This window comes from Quercus suber, unplaced genomic scaffold, assembly GCF_002906115.3.
Source record: "Quercus suber isolate HL8 unplaced genomic scaffold, Cork oak 2.0 scaffold_133, whole genome shotgun sequence".
Taxonomy (NCBI): Eukaryota; Viridiplantae; Streptophyta; class Magnoliopsida; order Fagales; family Fagaceae; genus Quercus; species Quercus suber.
The window spans coordinates 942705-962764 of NW_027069596.1; the positions used below are offsets into that span (position 1 = coordinate 942705).

Consider the following 20060-nt stretch of genomic DNA (forward strand, 5'->3'; position numbering starts at 1 on the left):
TCCCTTATTTGATTCAAGAGAGAATAGAGCGGGAAAAAATCTCATGGACCCACAAATTTTGAAAAAATAAGAAAAAGAGAGGCTCTAACTCTGGAATTTCACATTTACCCTTCAAAATGGCCATCCAAGTCAAGTGAGTCAAGATTAGCTTCCCTATTTCATTGACATCCAAGATTTTTTTTTTTTTTTTTATATGAGAAATAATGTGTAGTTAAAAAAAAATTATTATACTTATAACCAAACAAATGAATTTACCATTCTCTCATTTTTCCTTCATCCAAACCAAACACACAGTAAAAAAAAAAAAAAAAAAATCCTCCCAACGTTTTCTATCTCTCCAATCAAACGGAGCCTCAGTACTATTTAAACCTGAAGAGCATTGATCCATTGACATTATATTTTAGAGTAAGAGAGAATTTCCCCTGTATATATAATTAAAAGAACAATAGTATATTCATCTGCAAGTTGAGAACTTCAACCAATAGACTTGCTGAAGGGGAGAGAAGAAATAAGAAGCCATGGAGGAAAGCCTTTTATCAAAGCAAAATTGTATTTTTCATTTTTCAAGGTCATAAGCTGAGAGATAAAACAGCTGAAAGCAGATGAGAATGATCTCAGTTAAATACCACAAAATCACTTATCTTAAATATATCTTCAAACACCTAATAAGTATTTGAACCATCTCACGCAAGAATGATCACTCTCAATTCAACTTCAAATATAAATTGGTCGACCAATTTGGTGAGTTATGAGCAATGTTAACAATAGCAATCCGCCAATACAAACCATGCTGTTGGAACAACACAGTTGAGGACTCCAACTTGATCCACTGATGCCAGCTTCAAGGCTGACCAGATAGGTTGAACAGGTTGCAAATGCAAACTGCCCAACAGAATTCTCAGTTTTGAGGTTTTTGGCCAAATCAGGTTTAGTAAGGTGAAGTTCATCAACTTAAAATAGAGACATATTTACAACTACCAGATTGACGTGTAATAAATAAATGAGAATTTAACATTTTAACCCGAATAACTACACAATTATGCTGGCAAGATGCCACCGTGTTGGACACCAATTCAAGCTGTTGTCTGACACAACTTATTATTCCTAGAGACTAATTAAAAGGTAATCAAACTTTCCTAAATGCATGCAAACCTGCCCCCAGCACATCAGAGAAACCTTCCAAATAAAGAATCCCTTTGAAGAGGCTCCACAGCAAGCCAAGTTTGGTTCAGGCAGTGGCAATCAGATCTATACTAACATATTACAGACTTTAACAGGAATCCATCTGATCATTTGATGATAAGAAGCAATTGGACCTCCTTGGGAGTTAAGACGCTAGCTACCCATACAATGTAACCCTGTTGAAACAAAATAAAAATTGAGACATTAGACCAACATTGGTAAAGATCAAATCTACAAGCAGGGGTGTGCAGCTTCTTGATGAGTTCATATCATATGCAATGATCAATATAAGAAAACATTGTCAATGCATGTTATAGAACATGCACATATATAACTATTCATGACAATCTATAGAAATTAGATTAATCAATAAATTTGTCTTGGGCGTGTTTCTCATAAAGTAACTTCTACTTACATAGAAAACAAGCAGTCAAATGCAACTACTAAAAAGCCATATTATGGTCCTCCCATCACGTGCAACTATAGAAAGAAATAAACAATATGTAGGACTATCAAAGAAAAGGAATTGGGCAGCTTAAAAAATAAGAGGCCCGCATATTAGACTGATTATTTATTTTTTTTTTGATATAAGATAGAAATTCTATTATAGCCTAATCTAAGTGTATATGTGTGTAAAGCTTCCTCCTGGAAACTTTAACCCTAACTCTTGTCTCCTACACCTTACAAGCACTATAGTTGTAAAGCGACCATCGCACCAAGGGTGTGCGGTGGTATTAGAATGATTATTTAAAAGCATAAAACTTAGTGAAATTTAGTAAGCATATATAGGGTCTATTTGGATACTGCTTATTGCTGAAAATTGAAAACACTGTAGCAAAATAATTTTTAAATGTGTGAATAATACCGTGAAACTCAGTTTTAAAGAAAAAGTTGCTGAATTCCATACTTGTGGGTCTCATGAACAGTGCACGTGACCCACAGAAAAAAAACATTTTCACTAGAAAACGCGCAAAACGTGCTTCCCAAATGGAGGCATAGAGTATTAAAAAAGTTGATAATCCCCAGGTAAAAAACCAATTTACCTATTCTGTAAAAACACTCATGATATCATTTGACGAAAATTGTTGTAATACTGGTATGCCAACTTTTGTGTTATCCATAAAACCAACACTTGGCTCCTGCTTCACTCTGATACCATTGTTCTCCATAAATAATTTTCCATGGCTCATGTTGCTCATTGGTGATTCAAATTCATCTACTGCAAAACGACTTGGAATACATGTCCCTTTACCAACAAATCCAAGATTTTGAAGAGGTCCTTGATCAAGCACTTCACCTGTTTTTGAACCATAGGAACCCTGAATATCATGCATATTATGAACAAATCCAGGCTGTCTAGCATTACCAAATGTAATGGTCGAGCTTTGAACTCGCCGACCCATGCTAGTGTCAGCATTTCCAGAGCAAGATGATACAGAAGGAGAAATAGAACCTGGGCCTGAGTAGCCACTAAGAGCACCTGTAGTTTTCAGATCCCCATTAGAGAAGTGTCCAATATTAACTAAGGAATTATTTGACTGGGACGAGAGAAGACTGTAATCAATAACAGAATTCCGGTTAAAGCTGCAATTCTGACTGACTGAAGCAGGACTATTTCCTGCCTGAAAACTGGCAGACTGAGAAGGAACCACTAGGCAAGACGGCTGCACATTGATTGTTCGGCTAGGTTCAGGGGGCATGGACTGCTGCTGTGACTGTTGCTGTTGTCGTTGCTGCTGCTGCAATATATCCATTAACATGTTGCTATTCTGAGTACTCAGCCCACTAAGATTGCTACTAGGCACAACTGTATTGAGGTTATTAGATGGCCACACTCCAAATCCAGAGGAAACATCCTCAACAGAAGAAATCACCGATTGTGGAAAGTGTTTTGAAACATTGGATGGGCATTTTACTAAAGGCTGACCAAATGCCACACCATGTTCAATGGGGATACGCTTTGGTCCTTGTACAGATGCTTGTAGAAGAGTAGGCTGGTCCATTCCTGGAATTAAGTTGGCAGTTGGTCGACCTAAAAGCTCAGCATGCAGGGCTGCTAGCGTTTGGGGAGGAATTTGGCCAGAAGCAGCCAAAGCTTGGATGTCAAATCGCCCAAGTGAACCCAGTTTCACATTTGGGTCCACAGGTCCACACATGGTATTAGAAACTCCACTTTGTTGTTGAGCTACCCCACTTAATCTTTTCAAATATAGCCTAAATTTCTGCAAATTGACAACATAGTAATACAGGATTATGAATATTAACATTTAATGAGTAGGATCCACTTGCAAATCATATGCATGTTAAAACACAATGTTATAGCTGCAATATACCCCTCACATTACAAGGTGCACGTCTTTTTACATAAAGGAAAAGTAAGTAAGGAAGTAAATAATTCAGATCATGACCAATCCAGTCAGATTTCAAATTTATAAAGATATTATTAAGGAATCAACACAAACCTACAAATTGAAATTCAAGTTTCAATTAAAAGATCCAACATAAATCAATCAGACTTGAAATTATGTGGATTCAGTTTAAACTAGGACAAAAATCATACAATTTTACTACCAATAAGCTTTAGCTCAAATGGCACTTGCTTCCCTTGCAAGAGTGGACGGTGAAATCTTGGGTTAAAGACCCACCAGATGTGTGGGCAACTTACCAATAAATAAATTTAAAAAAAAAAAAAAAAAAAAGCAAAAATCATACACTTTACAAATGTTTAACCATTAGTGGTGTTTTGTATTCTTTTTCTCTTATAAACTGGTTTTAACATAAATTTTAGATTATTAATATCAATGTTGGATCCACTTGCCTTTCTCAATCTTGGTTGTTCTTGATGGTGGGTGTCAAATCTGGTGTTTGTTGTTGGGTTGTTTTTTTGGTGGATTTCGGCTTGTCTTGGCAGATATGGCGCTCAGTTGTTTTTGGAGGATCCAGCGCCTTTCAGTGGTTTCCAGCGTGTTCTGGAGCAACTAGTTTTGCTGTTGGTCAGAGTTGACAGGGAATACCCCTGTTTGGTTCAGTGTGAGCTATTCCCTTTCCAAGATAAGGATAACTTAATCCTGGATATGTATAAAACTTGTTTGGTGGATAAGGAGTTGTTCGGGTACAAGTTTTGGCTATTCCCTATCCAAATATTGTTTGGTTTTTTTTTTTTTTTTTTTGGCTTTTTGGGTATATGTATTGGCTGTCCCTTATCCATGATAAGGATAACCTAACCCCTCTATAACCTTTGTTTGGTATTGAAGAACTTCAGCTGGTTCATCTCATTTTATGGTCAGTTCCCTCAAGTTTCGGCTGGTTCACATCGTTTTCAGCCTCTTCAAGCAAGTTGTCAATTGTGTGTTACAAGCTGGAACTATATGACTATATGCTCCAGCTTGTAACACACAATTGACAACTTGATGTAATGGCCCAAAAGGCCTAGTTATGTTGTAAGCCCATGTTGGGCTAAACCTAGCATCTAGTCTCTATATATAACCCTATTAAGGGTTCACTGCAATTGTCGACTTGAGTATACAATAAAGTTGTAGCCCTATTAAGGGTTCACTACAATTGTCAACTTGAGTATACAATAAAGATGTAGCCGCTAGGGCTTTATTATGTGGATGTAGGCTGCTGGACAAACCATGTAATCCCTTGTGTTCTTCTCTCTTTCTTGCTTCCACTTCTCTATATTATTTTACTCTCGTCTTTAACAAAAAGATAACACATGCAAGCATAGAAGACAGATATGCAATATTTTTACTCTTCCTCATTTTGTCAAGGAATTGTAGAAGAGGGATCTTATTGCTACTTCTTTTGGTTCTTAATGAAATTTCAGTTTACCAAAATATATATATATATATATATGTATGTATGTATGTATGTATATGTATATGTATAAGTAGGACTTTACTTTTTTTTTTTTACCTTATTACCTATCAAAAAAAAACAAGTAGGACTGAACCAAACCTGTAGATGGCTTGCAACATTCTCTCTAGTTAAACCAGGTACATTCATTAATTCCAAAATCCGCTTTGGCACAGCTTCTGAAATGGAAATCACAAAGTTCTAATCAACAAGGATCGAATGGAGAAATAAGCACATAAAATCAAATATCCGAACATACTCTATTGAACTGCAGTCACTACCCCATCCCACAATATACAACATCAATAGAATTTAAATTATAAAAATAAAATAACAAAAAATCTAAAAGAATTTAGTTGAAAATCATACTATCAAGTCCGAGTTGGTTCACGGCGCTAACAAATTGCTGATGGAGTTCTACCGACCAGACTACACGTGGTTTCTTTGACGTGGACGGATCATCATTTTCCAGTTCACCATCATCTTCATCTTTAACGTTGCTCCGTTTTTTCTGAGCTTTCAATATTCCATCTGTTCCTTCATTAGCAGAAGAAGCATATTCTGAATCATCATTCCCCCGTTTATGCCGGTCATTCTCTTCCACGCTACCAGAATGTTCAACTTCTTTATTCTCATTCCATTTTTTCCTAACAACATGCTGCCATATATTCTTGAGCTCTTCTTCACGTATAGGCTTAATCAAATAATCACAAGCCCCATGTCTAATTCCTCTCATCACAGCACTTGTTCTACCATCAGCAGACATCACTACATAATATATTGACATGTTAATGTATTTAATAAAAAAAAATGATCACATTGTTCAGCAGGAAATCTGATACTCACTAATAACAGGAAGATCCATTTCTAGCCCAACAAGCTCTAGAAGTTTAAAACCATCCATATCAGGCATATGAACGTCACTAAGCACCACATCAAAACACCCTTTCCTCTCTCGTAGAAGATTCAAGGCAACAGTAGCCTGAGAGCAAGTAGTAACTGCAACCAATGAAAAAAAAGGAGGCATAAGACAATAATAATCACAAAACATCACATCACTGACAATCATGTTAGTCATACACACAATTTCATAATATTCTCACAAGCATGCTCTATTAATTAATTGTGAAGCATATCATACATCCATTTCCCAACCATTCTGGTTAGCGCCAAACACAAAAGGTAGTCAATAACTTTAAACATGTACTATTGCCTATCAGGAATGGGGCTCTAATCAAGCCAAGTCGAGTATTTTTAGCTGCTTCATAGCATTTCAAGGTCAAATGAGCTACAACATCAAGCAGATATAGTCTCCATATATCAAGGACATGACTTCTTACATTAACCATATTAAACTTCATGAAAGTGACGTAAAAGAATTGTCTTCCAAAAATTCTTAGCTTTCTACCACGAGAGAATAGATACAATGAAATGTTATCTAACTCAAATGATCTGTCCCTCACGCTCACGGTAAATCAGCCATGTCGACTCCTTAGCAAGGTCATAATTTCAAGCATCAAAGAGAGTTTAGTAACTTTGGCACTTTGATCGAACTCATCATCGCTTATCCTCACTTTTTTGCCTCTCATTTCACACTTAGCAGTACATAATAGATGGCAAGTAAACTTCATTATCTACTATTTCAAATTAAAACACTTCCCCAATTGCAAACTAAAAACAAACCCATAAAAAGCCTTAAGCAGTGCAGAAGTAACCCATTTCACCCAAATCTTCAACATGAAGAAAAAACAGTGATTCCTATTTATCAAAACAATTTAACACATCACATCAAAAACAAAAAACAAAAAACAATTTAACACACACAGCAACCAAAATTCAAATCTTTAAGCAGTAAAACGACGAAAAGTGCATAAAAGCCCCAAACAAAATTAATCGAAGAGTCAAAATAAACTTCACGACAAAAGAATTCAACTACAACTACAATCCAAACGCATTAATTACATCACTGACCAATCAAACAAGCCAAATTTGCCGAATTACACCAACCAAAAAATCAAAGAAACCCTAATTGACCATCGGTAAAGTAAGTAAAAAAACGACTACAGATGGACGGACGGACGGACCTTGATACCGGCACCGGCGGAGCATCTGCTCGAGAATCCGGAGGCAAGTGACGTCGTCGTCGACCACCAAAACCCTAAGTCCGACCGGAAATTGATCGGAAATTACGACTAGTTCAGTTGCGGCGGTACCGGAAGCACCAGAAGCGGCGACGCCTTTGCTTGAGGCGTAGCTGGTTGCTCCTCCTCCTCCTCCTCCACCTCCGCTGGTGCTGGCGCTGGACTGAGCCGCAGCCACTACTCTCTGCATAGCCGCCATAGTAGAAGCTAGAAAGCACAACCAGAGGCACAGTCAAAGGATTAAACTAAAACCCTACTACTCTCCTACTTTGGTTCTACTACGTTGTCGAATTCAACATGTTGAGGCTCTAATGGAGTCAGATCTGGTAAATATAGTTACTAGAATCTGCGGGAATTGAAGAAAACAGAGAATAGATCCGTGTGAGAATTGAATAAATCAGAGGATTTAGTTTTACAGGAAAATATAATACAACGTCGAATTGAAGTGAAGCCCCGAAGAGACAGAGAAAGAGAGAGAGAAAAATAAATAAATAAATAATAGGGAAATATTGAAAATCGGGCTCTTAAATAGTGATAGGGCAAAGAGGGTACTGGCATATATTACAAATTTATAACCCACCTTTAGCATGTGTTTGGAAAAATTAAAACATTAGTTTATTTTAATATTCAGTTTATTTTTTTACTATTTATGGGTATATTGTATTATTTGGTATTATTTATGAATCTTATTATACTATTTTAGCTAATTTTTATCTTTATTTATAGTACTTTTTGTAAAAAAAATTTAATTTCAGCAAAATAAATGGATTTCAAACCAACCCTTAAGGAATTTTTTTTTTTAACAAATATAGGAGAGGCAAGAAGTTATTATTGAGTGACAAAAATATGACGTTAAGAGTAAGTCTAGACAAGGTGTACCTAATTATTTAGTGCTTTAGGAGAATAATAAATGTGTGCTCTCCTTCTTACATAAATGGTAACTCCTTATATGAATGGTAAATTTTACTATAAATTTAAATTTTAATTAGTGACGTTCAGTCTTTCATTATTATGTGAGAGAGAGGAACATATATTTATTGTGCTCCTAAAGTACTAAATTAGTACTCCCAAGTGAGAATTAGCAAAAGTTGTAAACTCAATTGTTAAGACATTATGAGAATCAGTAAAAATTGCAAACTCAATTGTTGTAAAATGATTAAGAATTGGGTCTAGTAACAAATTGCACTGGATTTGTCTAGATAATACCATGTGATTGTATATAGCATTAGTTTGGATTGCGCTGAAAACGTTTTTCAGTGCGTTTGTGTCTCTATCAGTCGATCTCGTGCACTATTCATGGGACCCACAAGTACTATTTTCAACAAAACTTTCATTAAAACTAGGTCCCACGGCACTATTCACACATTTAAAAATTATTTTGCTACATTGTTTTCAGTTTTCATCAATAGGAGACAAGGTGTTCCTAATTATTTAGTGCTTTAAGAGAACAATAAATGTGTGCTCTCCTTCTTACATAAATGGTAACTCCTTATATGAATGATAAATTTTACTGTAAATTTAAAATTTAATTAGTGACATTCAGTCTTTCATTATTATGTGAGAAGGGGAACATATATTTATTGTGCTCCTAAAGTACTGAATTAGTACTCCTAAATGAGAATTAGCAAAAGTTGTAAACTCAATTGTTATGTAAGACATTATGAGAATCAGTAAAAATTGCAAACTCAATTGTTGTAAAAGGATTAAGAATTGGGTCTAGTGACAAATTGCACTGGATTCATCTAGATAATACCATGTGATTGTATATAGTGTTAGTTTGGATTGCGCTGAAAACGTTTTTCAGTGCGTTTGCGTCTCTGTCAGTCGATCTCGTGCATTGTTCAGGACTTACAAGTACTCTTTTCAGCAAAATTTTCATTAAAACTAAGTTTCACAGCACTATTCACACATTTAAAAATTATTTTCCTACATTGTTTTAGTTTTCAGTTTTCAATTTCAGCAATAAGCGATATCCAAACAGACCCATACTATTGGATATGTGTCATCATTGTATGAGTAAGCTAGATGTGCTTCTCTCTCTCTAACGAGAGCTTCTCTCTCTACTTGAGAGTTTCTTTTCTTTCAACTTTATTTCCGCCTCCTCTTTGCTTCCTTCAGCTGTCTTGTCACATCTAGCTTCACGTTCAGCCTTTTCTTTTTTGTCTCTTCTCTATGCTTATGCTTAGTCTTTTCTTTTTTCTTACCCTTGCTGTTGACTTATCTTTCTCTTCAGCCTTCTTTCTTTTACTCTGTTGTTGTCCTTTTTTTCTCTGTTTTTCTGTGTTTGGTCCTTTTGCGTGTCATTGGTCTCTGTTTTTTTCTTTTTTTCTCTTTTTTGAGTTTAGCTTTGTCAGGTTTTCTTTTATGGGGATCCATCTGTTAATCATGACTTTGCTTGGGCAAGAGTAGTGGGTCAGATGTTAGTGCTAATCCTTTTGCTGATGACTCTAACTTGGATTCACAGAGTAGTGATGGTCTTGAAACTCCTTTCGCACAGCATGGCCTTTGCTAGAAGGGGATCCTGAATCCATCCACATGCAACGCCTTTTTTGGTCTCAGTGCACTTTGGGGTTTGTCTTGGACTATAGGAAGTTTTCTATAGCTTATCTTCAGCACCTAATCCATTCTGCATGGCGACTCAGAGGAGCAGTGATTGTAGTAGGAAGGGATTCTTTCTTTTATGTGGTCCATTTTGAGAGTATGGAAGACCTGGAGTATATGTGTTTAGAGGGGCCTTGGTCTATAGATGGTGCGTTGCTGGTTCTGGAAAAATGGCGTCCAAATCTGGTAATGAGTAAATTGCATTTAAATTTTGTGTCAATCTTGGTTCAGCTTCATGGTTTACCTTTAGAATATCATTATCCAGAGTTAGCTGAACGAATGGGTCAAATGATAGGAGCTTTTGAGAAAATTGATTGGGAAGATAGGCTTCCTAGGAACTTAAGGTTCATGAGGATAAAAGTGAGATTGAATCCATAGATGCCTCTAATCTCGGGTTTTATGCTTCGATTGGATGATGGCATTGAGACTTGGGTACAATGCAAATATGAGAGAGTGCATAAACTTTGTACTAAATGTGGACTCATAGGACATACTAGAAGTCAGTGTAGTGAGAGCATGGATGAAGTGGAGCGTATGCTTATTCGTCAGAGGCAGAGGATTCAAAGGCTACATCAGGTTCCTTATGCTTATGATTCTCTGGAACCTCATTTTCATAATGAATTGAAAGCTTATTTTAATAAAAGGAGGTGCTGGACTACAAGAGCTAGATATGGGTTTGTAGATGTTGATAATCTCTCTCAGGAGCATCCCTCGCATGTTACTATGGACCCTGAACCATAGTCGGCCCCTGCTCCTAACCCCAATCAGAGTAACTCTACAGCCCCCACACCATACCCCTCATCTCATCATCATGACTTTGGGCATGCTTCTCTTCATACAACCATTCGTTCCTTGTCTATCAACAGAGGTAATGTTCCACCAACTCCTGTAAACTCTCCAACTTCACCTTCTGATACCTCACACAATCAAAACTTGAACCTAAACCTACATGCAGACCCTCTTTTAGAGCCTAACCCAAGTCTGAATTCAAATACTAGCTTGCATGCAACCCAGGAGAATCAGAATAATAATTCTCTGCATGAGATGTGGGTCAATGGTATAGGTCCGTTTTTTACGAATGGGGAATTAAGGGAGGCCACAGGGTCTTCCTCAACTACTGAAAGTGATTCGGAGATGGTTGTACTGTTTAATCTAGATCGACTCAATGATAATCATCCAGAATGGTTATGTGGGAATGCATGGGAAAGGGGTCAAATTCCAGAATCTCCTGATAGACTTAACAATCCTATGGTTAATAGAGAGGAAAGGGACAGATTACAGGCTGTAGTTGGAAATGTGCAAAGTGGGCCTTCTTCTATTTCTGCCAGTGGCTCGGCCCAATATCAAAACCCAACTCAGAATATGCATGAACTTCACACTTTACCCAACTTGAACCACTCAGTCAGTCTTGATACAGGACTGGATGTTATTAGGAATTCAGAGGTCTCAGACACTGCTTCCAATCTTTCTTCTTCTTCTTCGGCTAGAACTGATCCTGGCATTTGTGGTCATTCCAAAAAGAGATTTGGTATTGAGCTGGGCAGGATTAGGAGGAACATTAGGCAGAAACTGCTGTGTGGGTCTTTCTCCAAAGAAGGTATAAGGCCTCCCTCTCAAGTTATCGAACCCCAAGAAGAAGAGATAGAAGCTGTTCCAACACTTGGTAGCAACCTACAGCCAGGAACTGGAACCTAATCATCAAAATTGCAGCGGCTAGAAAGAGGAGGCAATGTAGATATGGTATTGCATATGAAGCTCTAACTCTGCTGGGAGATAAGGTGTTTTTTGGAGTAGCAAGTACTTCTGCTACAACTTCCACTGGAGCTCTTTTGGAGGCTGTTATTGAAGCTGGTTTGGTAGCCAAAGACCAAGGTTTTCACAATGTTTTGTTCCTCAGTGATAGCAAAGGACTTATGCAGATAGTTAGGAAGAAATGTACCAAGGATTGGATGGACAGCACTAGACTTGCGGACTACTACTTCCTGAATCAGTATGGCTTGTTTTGTGATCTTGTTTGTGTTCCTCATATTATAGTGAAAGATATTTGGTCTGTAGCTAAAGAGGCAACACGTTTGCCACTCCACTATTGTAATAGTTCTCCAGTTGGTTTTTTGTAAAGCTACTATGTACTTTGTTTCTCCCTTTAGTGGTATGAAAAAAAAAATCTTTATAAAAAAACAATCAGGGTGGTGAGTTCAATGTGCTCAAAGACATAAGCTTGGAGGTCCTTACTTCCATTCACAACATTGCTTGGTTCATGAGATTTTTCTTATGGGTTGTAATTAGAATAGCCTAAGCAAAAGTCCACTTCCTTAACAAAAAAAACAAAAAAAAAAATTTATTAATTAATTAATTAATTATTGTCCTTATTTGCAATGTCCTTATAATTGGTATTTCTGGATAATGTAATACTTAAAATAAAGAAGAGGAAATAATTAAAATAAAAAAAGCAAATGATTGGAGGTTGGAGTTACTGACTTTATGGAGTGTGGTCTGGTCCGTCGACAGTCGCCAGCAGTAAGTTTTTAAACTTTTAAAATTTTATTATTATTATTATTATTATTATTATTATTTATTTTTAATATATTTTGCAATACTTTTGTGGTTTTCTTTTCCTGCAAACATCATCAATGATTCAATCCTTTTACCAACTTAAAGATTTTATTGCAAGTTGAAATATGCTTATTTTTAAGGACTTATTTTATAAATAATTTATACCATAGTTATTTTATAGTAAAATTATTCGTGTGATATAAGAAACAATAAAACTCTTAACAAAACAAAAATTTGCAATAGTTTTACAATACTCCCTTATTTGTCTATCATCTAATTCTTGGAGCTACCATAATCTATAATTTTCTTTTAATGACTCATATGTGAGGTGTTGGTAAATTTGATGTTGTGAATTTTTATAATCACCAAATTTAATATTTATGAAATAGATTTTTTAAGCGAAAAGGAGAAAATAACCATTTCTAAAACTCATAAATAGTTTATATTCACAAAATAGAAAAGTAATTTATAAGTTTAGAATTGATTTAAGTAAATTATAAATAAAAAAATTTGAGAAAAATAAAATTATAAAATTTATTATCTATAATATTATTCTCATATAAGATATTATTGAGAATTCAAGAAACACCCAGAACTTTGTTACTTGGATGGAAGACTCTCCCACTTTCATTTATTTTAAGTTAGCTCATAATGTAGAAATGTAGAACATATTTAGTTACAAAGATAAAATTTTCAAGTTTGAAGTGAATATATATATATATATATAGAGAGAGAGAGAGAGAGAGAGAGAGAGGCCAAAACTTAGGTATAATACTTATATATTGTTTTTTAGGTTCTCCTCTTAAAATTCAGTTATGTGGTAGCACTTAACTAAAAATATACATCCATCCCATGAAAAAAAAGTCAAATGATTGAATTTTAAGAGGGGAATGTAAAAAACAGTATTTAAGTACTTTACTTATGTTTTGTCCATATGTGTATGTGTATATATATATATATATATATGTAGTGGTATTAGGCCTGGGGATCCATTACACATGTTGTATAATGGACCTAAGGCCCACGCGGAGGACAAAATATGTCCGAGAAGGGGTAAACGTTATTCGAATGGACCATATTAACAAACAAAGAAGTCAATTTAGATCATGATGACTTAAAGGTTTGTGCCAAGAATAAGAGTCACCTCGGCTGACCGAAGCCATAGCCCAAAGAGATGACCTGCTATTCAAAGAAACATCATAGAAGTACTTAATTGATACAAATAAGCACTACGAAAGCTCAAGACATAGAATGATCATAAAATATCCAGGGAAAAAGCTGCTACTTCCGCATTAAATGCTCTGTAGCTAACTTCCTGGCTGCATTAATGTGGAGATGATGTCTGAACAGTGGGTTTCAGCCTTACAGCTACTACATGAAGACTTACGGGAGGTTCTGATGGGACAAGTATCAAGATTCACCATTTGGCATGCACGTGGAAGATAGTGATGACAAGGAAAAAAGAGTATAAAAGGAAGGAGAAAGAGCAAAGAAAGGGGGAGGGGAATCAAAAAAATCTAAAAGAAAACTGTATAATATTTAGGAACAAAACTTGTATACAAATTAGAAGATAATATAAGAGAAGAGTACACCTCGGAACTTGTCGATGACCCTTTTTCTTCAATATAATCCTATTTTGTTTCATTCTCTAATCGTTTGATTGATTCCAATATTTGTTTGATCAACTAAAGCCCAGTTCTCCAACTCATTCTCTACAAATTCATTGTTTTTAGCCTTTTTGGGTTGAAGTCATTCCATATAATGGGCTATAAGTTCAAAACTGGTCCTTACACTGTATATTTATATATACACTATATATAAGAGGATTCTCCTCTTTGAACTAGACTTTTATGTGATTAAAAATACTCTCATTAATGAAGGATAACTTCTCTTAGAAATAAGGTCATAATTTTTAAATAACAAATTTCATTTTAAATTCAAAAAGAGAACTCCTAAAATTTAAAAAAAAAATTTCCCTTCACATTCATCTTTTTATTCCCTAAAATTTAACATTTTTTTAATTCTATTTTCATTCGAATAAAGTGAAACATCCCCAATTTCAAATAAAAAATAAAAAAACTAAGAAAACTCCTAAAATTTAGTCTTCTTTCCCCTCACGTGGTTTATCTTATTTGTCCTAACCAAAATTTTCTCTATATCAGCAATGAGGGCTTGGTTGAGTGGGTAAGGTTCGGACGCTTCGTGCAACACACCTAGGTTTGAATCTCACTGCCCGCAGACTTTCGTTGGTGGGTAAACTTAGTGGTGAGGTGTACTCACAAAATGTGAGGTGACTCCCACACAGAGGGTACAGAACGGGTACCGACTACGGACTCCCTGACCGAGGCCACTGGCTCCCTGCCCAGGGGTGTAATATGACCATAAAGACCCCAATTTTTGCTTCTCAAAAAAAAAAAAAAAAAAAAAAAAATCTCTATATCACTACACCACTTCCAAACACACGTTCAAAAAAGAAATTGCAGTTACTGCTTATCTCTAATGTTTATCATTTTTATTTGTTTGAATAATAAAAAAAAGTATATTTTCAAATTATAATAGATGTAAATTATAAACCTTTATCCAAAAAAATAGAAAAGCCTTTGAACATGCGCAACGCACGTGCTTAGATGTTAGTGCCATATATTTCTTTTCTTTTCTTTATTATTATCTATCTATACTATTTATAATTAAGGGATTTCCCTTTTTGGACTAAACTTTTATGTGATTCAGAAATATCCCTAAACCTTACGTATAATAGGGAAAAAAAATTTGATGACAACCCATACAAATATATCTTCAACTTCATTTAAAATGCCTACAAAATAAGACACTCCTACTAATCCATGTCTTCAAAAAAAAAACTTATCCAAATTTTTTTTTAAAGATAGGAAAATTATGATTGTAGACCAAAAAAAAAGCCTCATTGCACACACAAAATATGTGTGACGAGGCTAGTATGTGCGCGCGCATATATATATATATATATATAATACTATGTGATGTTATTATTTCTATGAGACAAGCTTCGATGTTAAGACAACATTTTATTGCTTAGCTTAGTAAAAAAAAAAAAAAAAGACAACATTTTATTATTAACAATGTTTTTTGCTCTATGGTCCACTAAAAATAATGAAAAGCACGATCTTTTATTATTTTTTGGAATTTTTTTTTCCATAAAACACACGTTTAAACCATTTAAAATTATGAGTGTAATATTTATCTCATTTAATATTATTTTATACATAAATTGTTAAACAACTGTAAAAATAATTGGTAAGTTGCTCATGATGTGATGAACGTGTCCATATTTAATTTTACAAATAGTATCACAAGAATTTTTTGTGTTATTGTAAAAAAAACTTCAAAGGGTTCGGTGTTCCACAACTAACAGTTAATGCTACTTAAAGGTTACACTCAAAACCTCAAGGGTGTTTTGGGTTTTATGAGGAAACCATAAGGAGGATTAGTGTTATCTCCCCCTCCCCGGGTTTTTATCACCTTCACTTTCTAATTTTTATTGCATTTTCCATTTATTATATTTATGAAAAATATTTTCAAATCTAGTCAACCAAATATATTTTAACATAGGAATTTAAAAAAAAAAAAAAAAATTAAGCAAGCTAGCATATATTAAGGGAGTTCTTGAAATATCACAAAACTAAAGAAGTCTAAAATAGTGCTATCCAAAAAAAAAAAAAAAAAGTCTTAAATAGTGTGATTGATTTTAAATTATAGAACTCTTAAAGTATAAATGTGATTTTCACTTCGTTCTTTTTCTTTCCAGTATTGGTCATAGTTTTTAAATGCAAAAAATAAAATTGAAAAGTAAAAATAGTTTAGACAAAGTTTTGCATATAATCAAAAGTAGTTTTAATTGATAATTTATTGAAAAGAAAAAAAAAATATCCAACATATACCGAATACTTTTAGTTTGCCAAACATCCGTTATATTTAAAAGCTCATTCATATTATCAAAAATAAATAAATATAAGCTCATACCTATTGCTATTAGCTAAGAAATGGTGGCATGACTTGCTAATTAATTCATGTGTTTCCCGTTTCCATCCTTCATTTTGATTTGATTTGCAGTATAATCAACAAAGGAAAATGAATAGAAAAATGAAAACTTTGTAATTCAATCCATGTGAGGTTGACATTTAAGGGTTTTTTATTTTTGTATTTTTTTCTCTCACTCAAATGTTTCAAATGTGTCAGTTTATGCCCACCTCACATTCTTACACATGAGACACAATTGGGATCTCAAAATCTCAAAATGCACACATTCGTGCAATCACAAGAGAATAGATTCACAAGTTGAGATCCAATTAGGGGTAGTGTTTAAATAATTCATGAGTATCCTTTAAACCTATTCAACTTGTTAACATGTAATAGGCTATAAGCCTTAGGCCCACCTTATTTACTTGTATAGCACACATATTTGTACTACACATTCTACCTCCTATATAAAGGCACTCATATATACTTTTATTATAGGTGAAATACAATAATACTAATTCAATATTTATAACATAGTATCAAAGCCATTGCTTTAACTTTCTTGAATCTTGTAGTTTGGTCTTTGTTGGTATTTTCCGTTGCCATAACTTCTCCAGTTAGTAAAAATTTTTGGTGTCCTCTCTTAACTACTTCGCCGTAGTCAGAGGTCCTCAAGGTTGAATCCCCACCAAGACCACTATTTTGCTTCTCTTGTATGCGGATGATGTGATCATAATTAGTGATAACCTCAGTTACATTCAAGAACTTAAGGATTTTCTCAATTAGCAGTTTGAGATGAAAGATCTTAGACATCTCAACTACTTCTTGAGTCTTGAAATCACTCATTCCACTGATGGACTTTATATTACTCGAGCTAAGTATGCTTCTGAACTTTTGTCTCCAGCTAGACTCATTGCTAGTTAGATTGTTGACACTCCAGTTGAACTCAATGCGTATCTGACACCCTTAGAAGGAAACCATTGCCTAATCTCTCTCTTTATAGACGATTGGTTGGTCGCCTAGTTTATCTCACTGTCACTTGTCCAGACATTTCTTATGTTATTCACTAGGTGAGCCAGTTTCCGACTACTACATGATCGACTCACTATGTTGTTGTCTTGCTCATTTTTCGATACCTGAAGGGCACTTTCTTTCATAGCCTTTTCTACTTTACTTAGGCTCTTCTTGTTCTCCGTGCATTCTTTAATGCTGATTGGATAGAAGATCCCACTAATCGAAGGTCAACCACTGATTATTGCTTTCTTCTTAGTTCTTCTCTGATTTCTTGGTGAAGTAAGAAACAAACCGTTATGGCCCGCTCCAACATTGAAGTGGAATATCGTGCCCTTGCTGATACCACATTTGAGCTCCTTTGATTTCGATTGCTTCTTAAGAATTTAGGCATGTTTACATCCTCTGCTACTCCTCTTTATTGTAACAACCAAATAGTGTCATTCATATTGCTCACAATGATATCTTCCATGAACAGACTAAATATATTAAGATTGATTGTTATTTTATCTGTTATCATCTTGTTCATGGTGCTCTCAAGTTGATCTCAGCCTCTTCTATATATCAACTTATAGATATCTTCACCAAGTCACATCCTAAGGACACTTTCATGCTTTTGTTGACAACCTCAAGTTGGTTTTACACCTATCTTAAGTTTTGGGGGGGGGGGGGGGATAAAGGCACTCATATATACTTTTATTATAGGTGAAATACAATAATACTAATTCAATATTTATAACATAGTATCAAAGCCATTGCTTTAACTTTCTTGAATCTTGTAGTTTGGTCTTTGTTGGTATTTTCCGTTGCCATAACTTCTCCAGTTAGTAAAAATTTTTGGTGTCCTCTCTTAACTACTTCGCCGTAGTCAGAGGTCCTCAAGGTTGAATCCCCACCAAGACCACTATTTTGCTTCTCTTGTATGCGGATGATGTGATCATAATTAGTGATAACCTCAGTTACATTCAAGAACTTAAGGATTTTCTCAATTAGCAGTTTGAGATGAAAGATCTATCTCAACTACTTCTTGAGTCTTGAAATCACTCATTCCACTGATGGACTTTATATTACTCGAGCTAAGTATGCTTCTGAACTTTTGTCTCCAGCTAGACTCATTGCCAGTTAGATTGTTGACACTCCAGTTGAACTCAATGCGTATCTGACACCCTTAGAAGGAAACCATTGCCTAATCTCTCTCTTTATAGACGATTGGTTGGTCGCCTAGTTTATCTCACTGTCACTTGTCCAGACATTTCTTATGTTATTCACTAGGTGAGCCAGTTTCCGACTACTACATGATCGACTCACTATGTTGTTGTCTTGCTCATATTTCGATACCTGAAGGGCACTTTCTTTCATAGCCTTTTCTAATTTACTTAGGCTCTTCTTGTTCTCCGTGCATTCTTTAATGCTGATTGGATAGAAGATCCCACTAATCGAAAGTCAACCACTGATTATTGCTTTCCTCTTAGTTCTTCTCTGATTTCTTGGTGAAGTAAGAAACAAACCGTTATGGCCCGCTCCAACATTGAAGTGGAATATCGTGCCCTTGCTGATACCACATTTGAGCTCCTTTGACTTCGATTGCTTCTTAAGAATTTAGGCATGTTTACATCCTCTGCTACTCCTCTTTATTGTAACAACCAAATAGTGTCATTCATATTGCTCACAATGATATCTTCCATGAACAGACTAAATATATCAAGATTGATTGTTATTTTATCTGTTATCATCTTGTTCATGATGCTCTCAAGTTGATCTCAGCCTCTTCTATATATCAACTTATAGATATCTTCACCAAGTCACATCCTAAGGACACTTTCATGCTTTTGTTGACAACCTCAAGTTGGTTTTACACCTATCTTAAGTTTTGGGGGGGGGGGGGTTGTTAATGTGTAATAGGCTGTGGGCCATAGGCCCACCTTGTTTACTTGTATAACACATATACTTGTACTATACACATACTTGTATTGCACACTCTGGCTCTTATATAAAGATACTCATGTATATTTTATTATGGGTGAAATACAATAATAATCATTCAGTATTTCTAACCCAACTTATGACAACAATTTATTAATTCCAACATTGACAAAACTTTAGGTTCTTAATTTGTGGAAAAGTGTTCCAAATTTATAGGAAGAGATCTAAGCCTAGGGAATGATAAGTTGTGGAAAAATTCTACAAAAGAGAAGCAAAAGAAGGTGTCATTTAAGTGACGACATTGTATGAGGCAAAGTGCCACAAAATTGAAGGAAATGGCCAAGGCTAAGTACAGAGTGAGTGAGTGATTGATTAGGCCACTTCACTAGGAAGAGAATGTGAGGAAACAAAGTCGGTAAGTCAGTGGCTGTTTGGATTTTCAATTTTCATCGCCCACAACTCTATTTCCATCACCTATAACTCAAAATTGATGGGTCCCATGGTTGAGTAGTGTATTTGGATGTGTTTTCATTAAACACACATTGAGGGGCCCAAAGTCATTGGTCCAGCTGCAACTTTTAACTAACCGAACTGATTTTTTTTTTTTTTTTTTTGTGAAAACCGAGTTGATTTTTTATGTTTTGGAATGGTTTAGCCGTAACTTTTGACTTTTAGGTTTTTTAAGTTATAAAAATGGGTTCCACATTTTTAAGTTTTTGAGGTTGAAAAAAAGAATTGAGTTAGGTGCCCAATAGGTGGGATTTGGGAAATTGGGATATTTTAAGTGATGAGTGA

General features: G+C 35.1%; 1 protein-coding gene across 1 annotated transcript; it reads right to left on the reverse strand.

Annotated features, from left to right (window-relative positions):
* Positions 1–965: 965 nt before the first annotated feature.
* On the reverse strand, positions 966–7713 carry LOC112039688 (two-component response regulator ORR21). The gene is made up of 6 exons (XM_024072584.2): positions 7125–7713; positions 5887–6039; positions 5410–5808; positions 5143–5219; positions 2226–3404; positions 966–1358 (listed from the first exon to the last, which is right to left on the reverse strand). The coding sequence occupies exons 1-5, from the start codon at positions 7378–7380 to the stop codon at positions 2226–2228; spliced, it is 2064 nt and encodes a 687-aa protein (XP_023928352.1). The 5' UTR covers positions 7381–7713; the 3' UTR covers positions 966–1358.
* Between the last annotated feature and the right edge of the window lie 12347 nt (positions 7714–20060).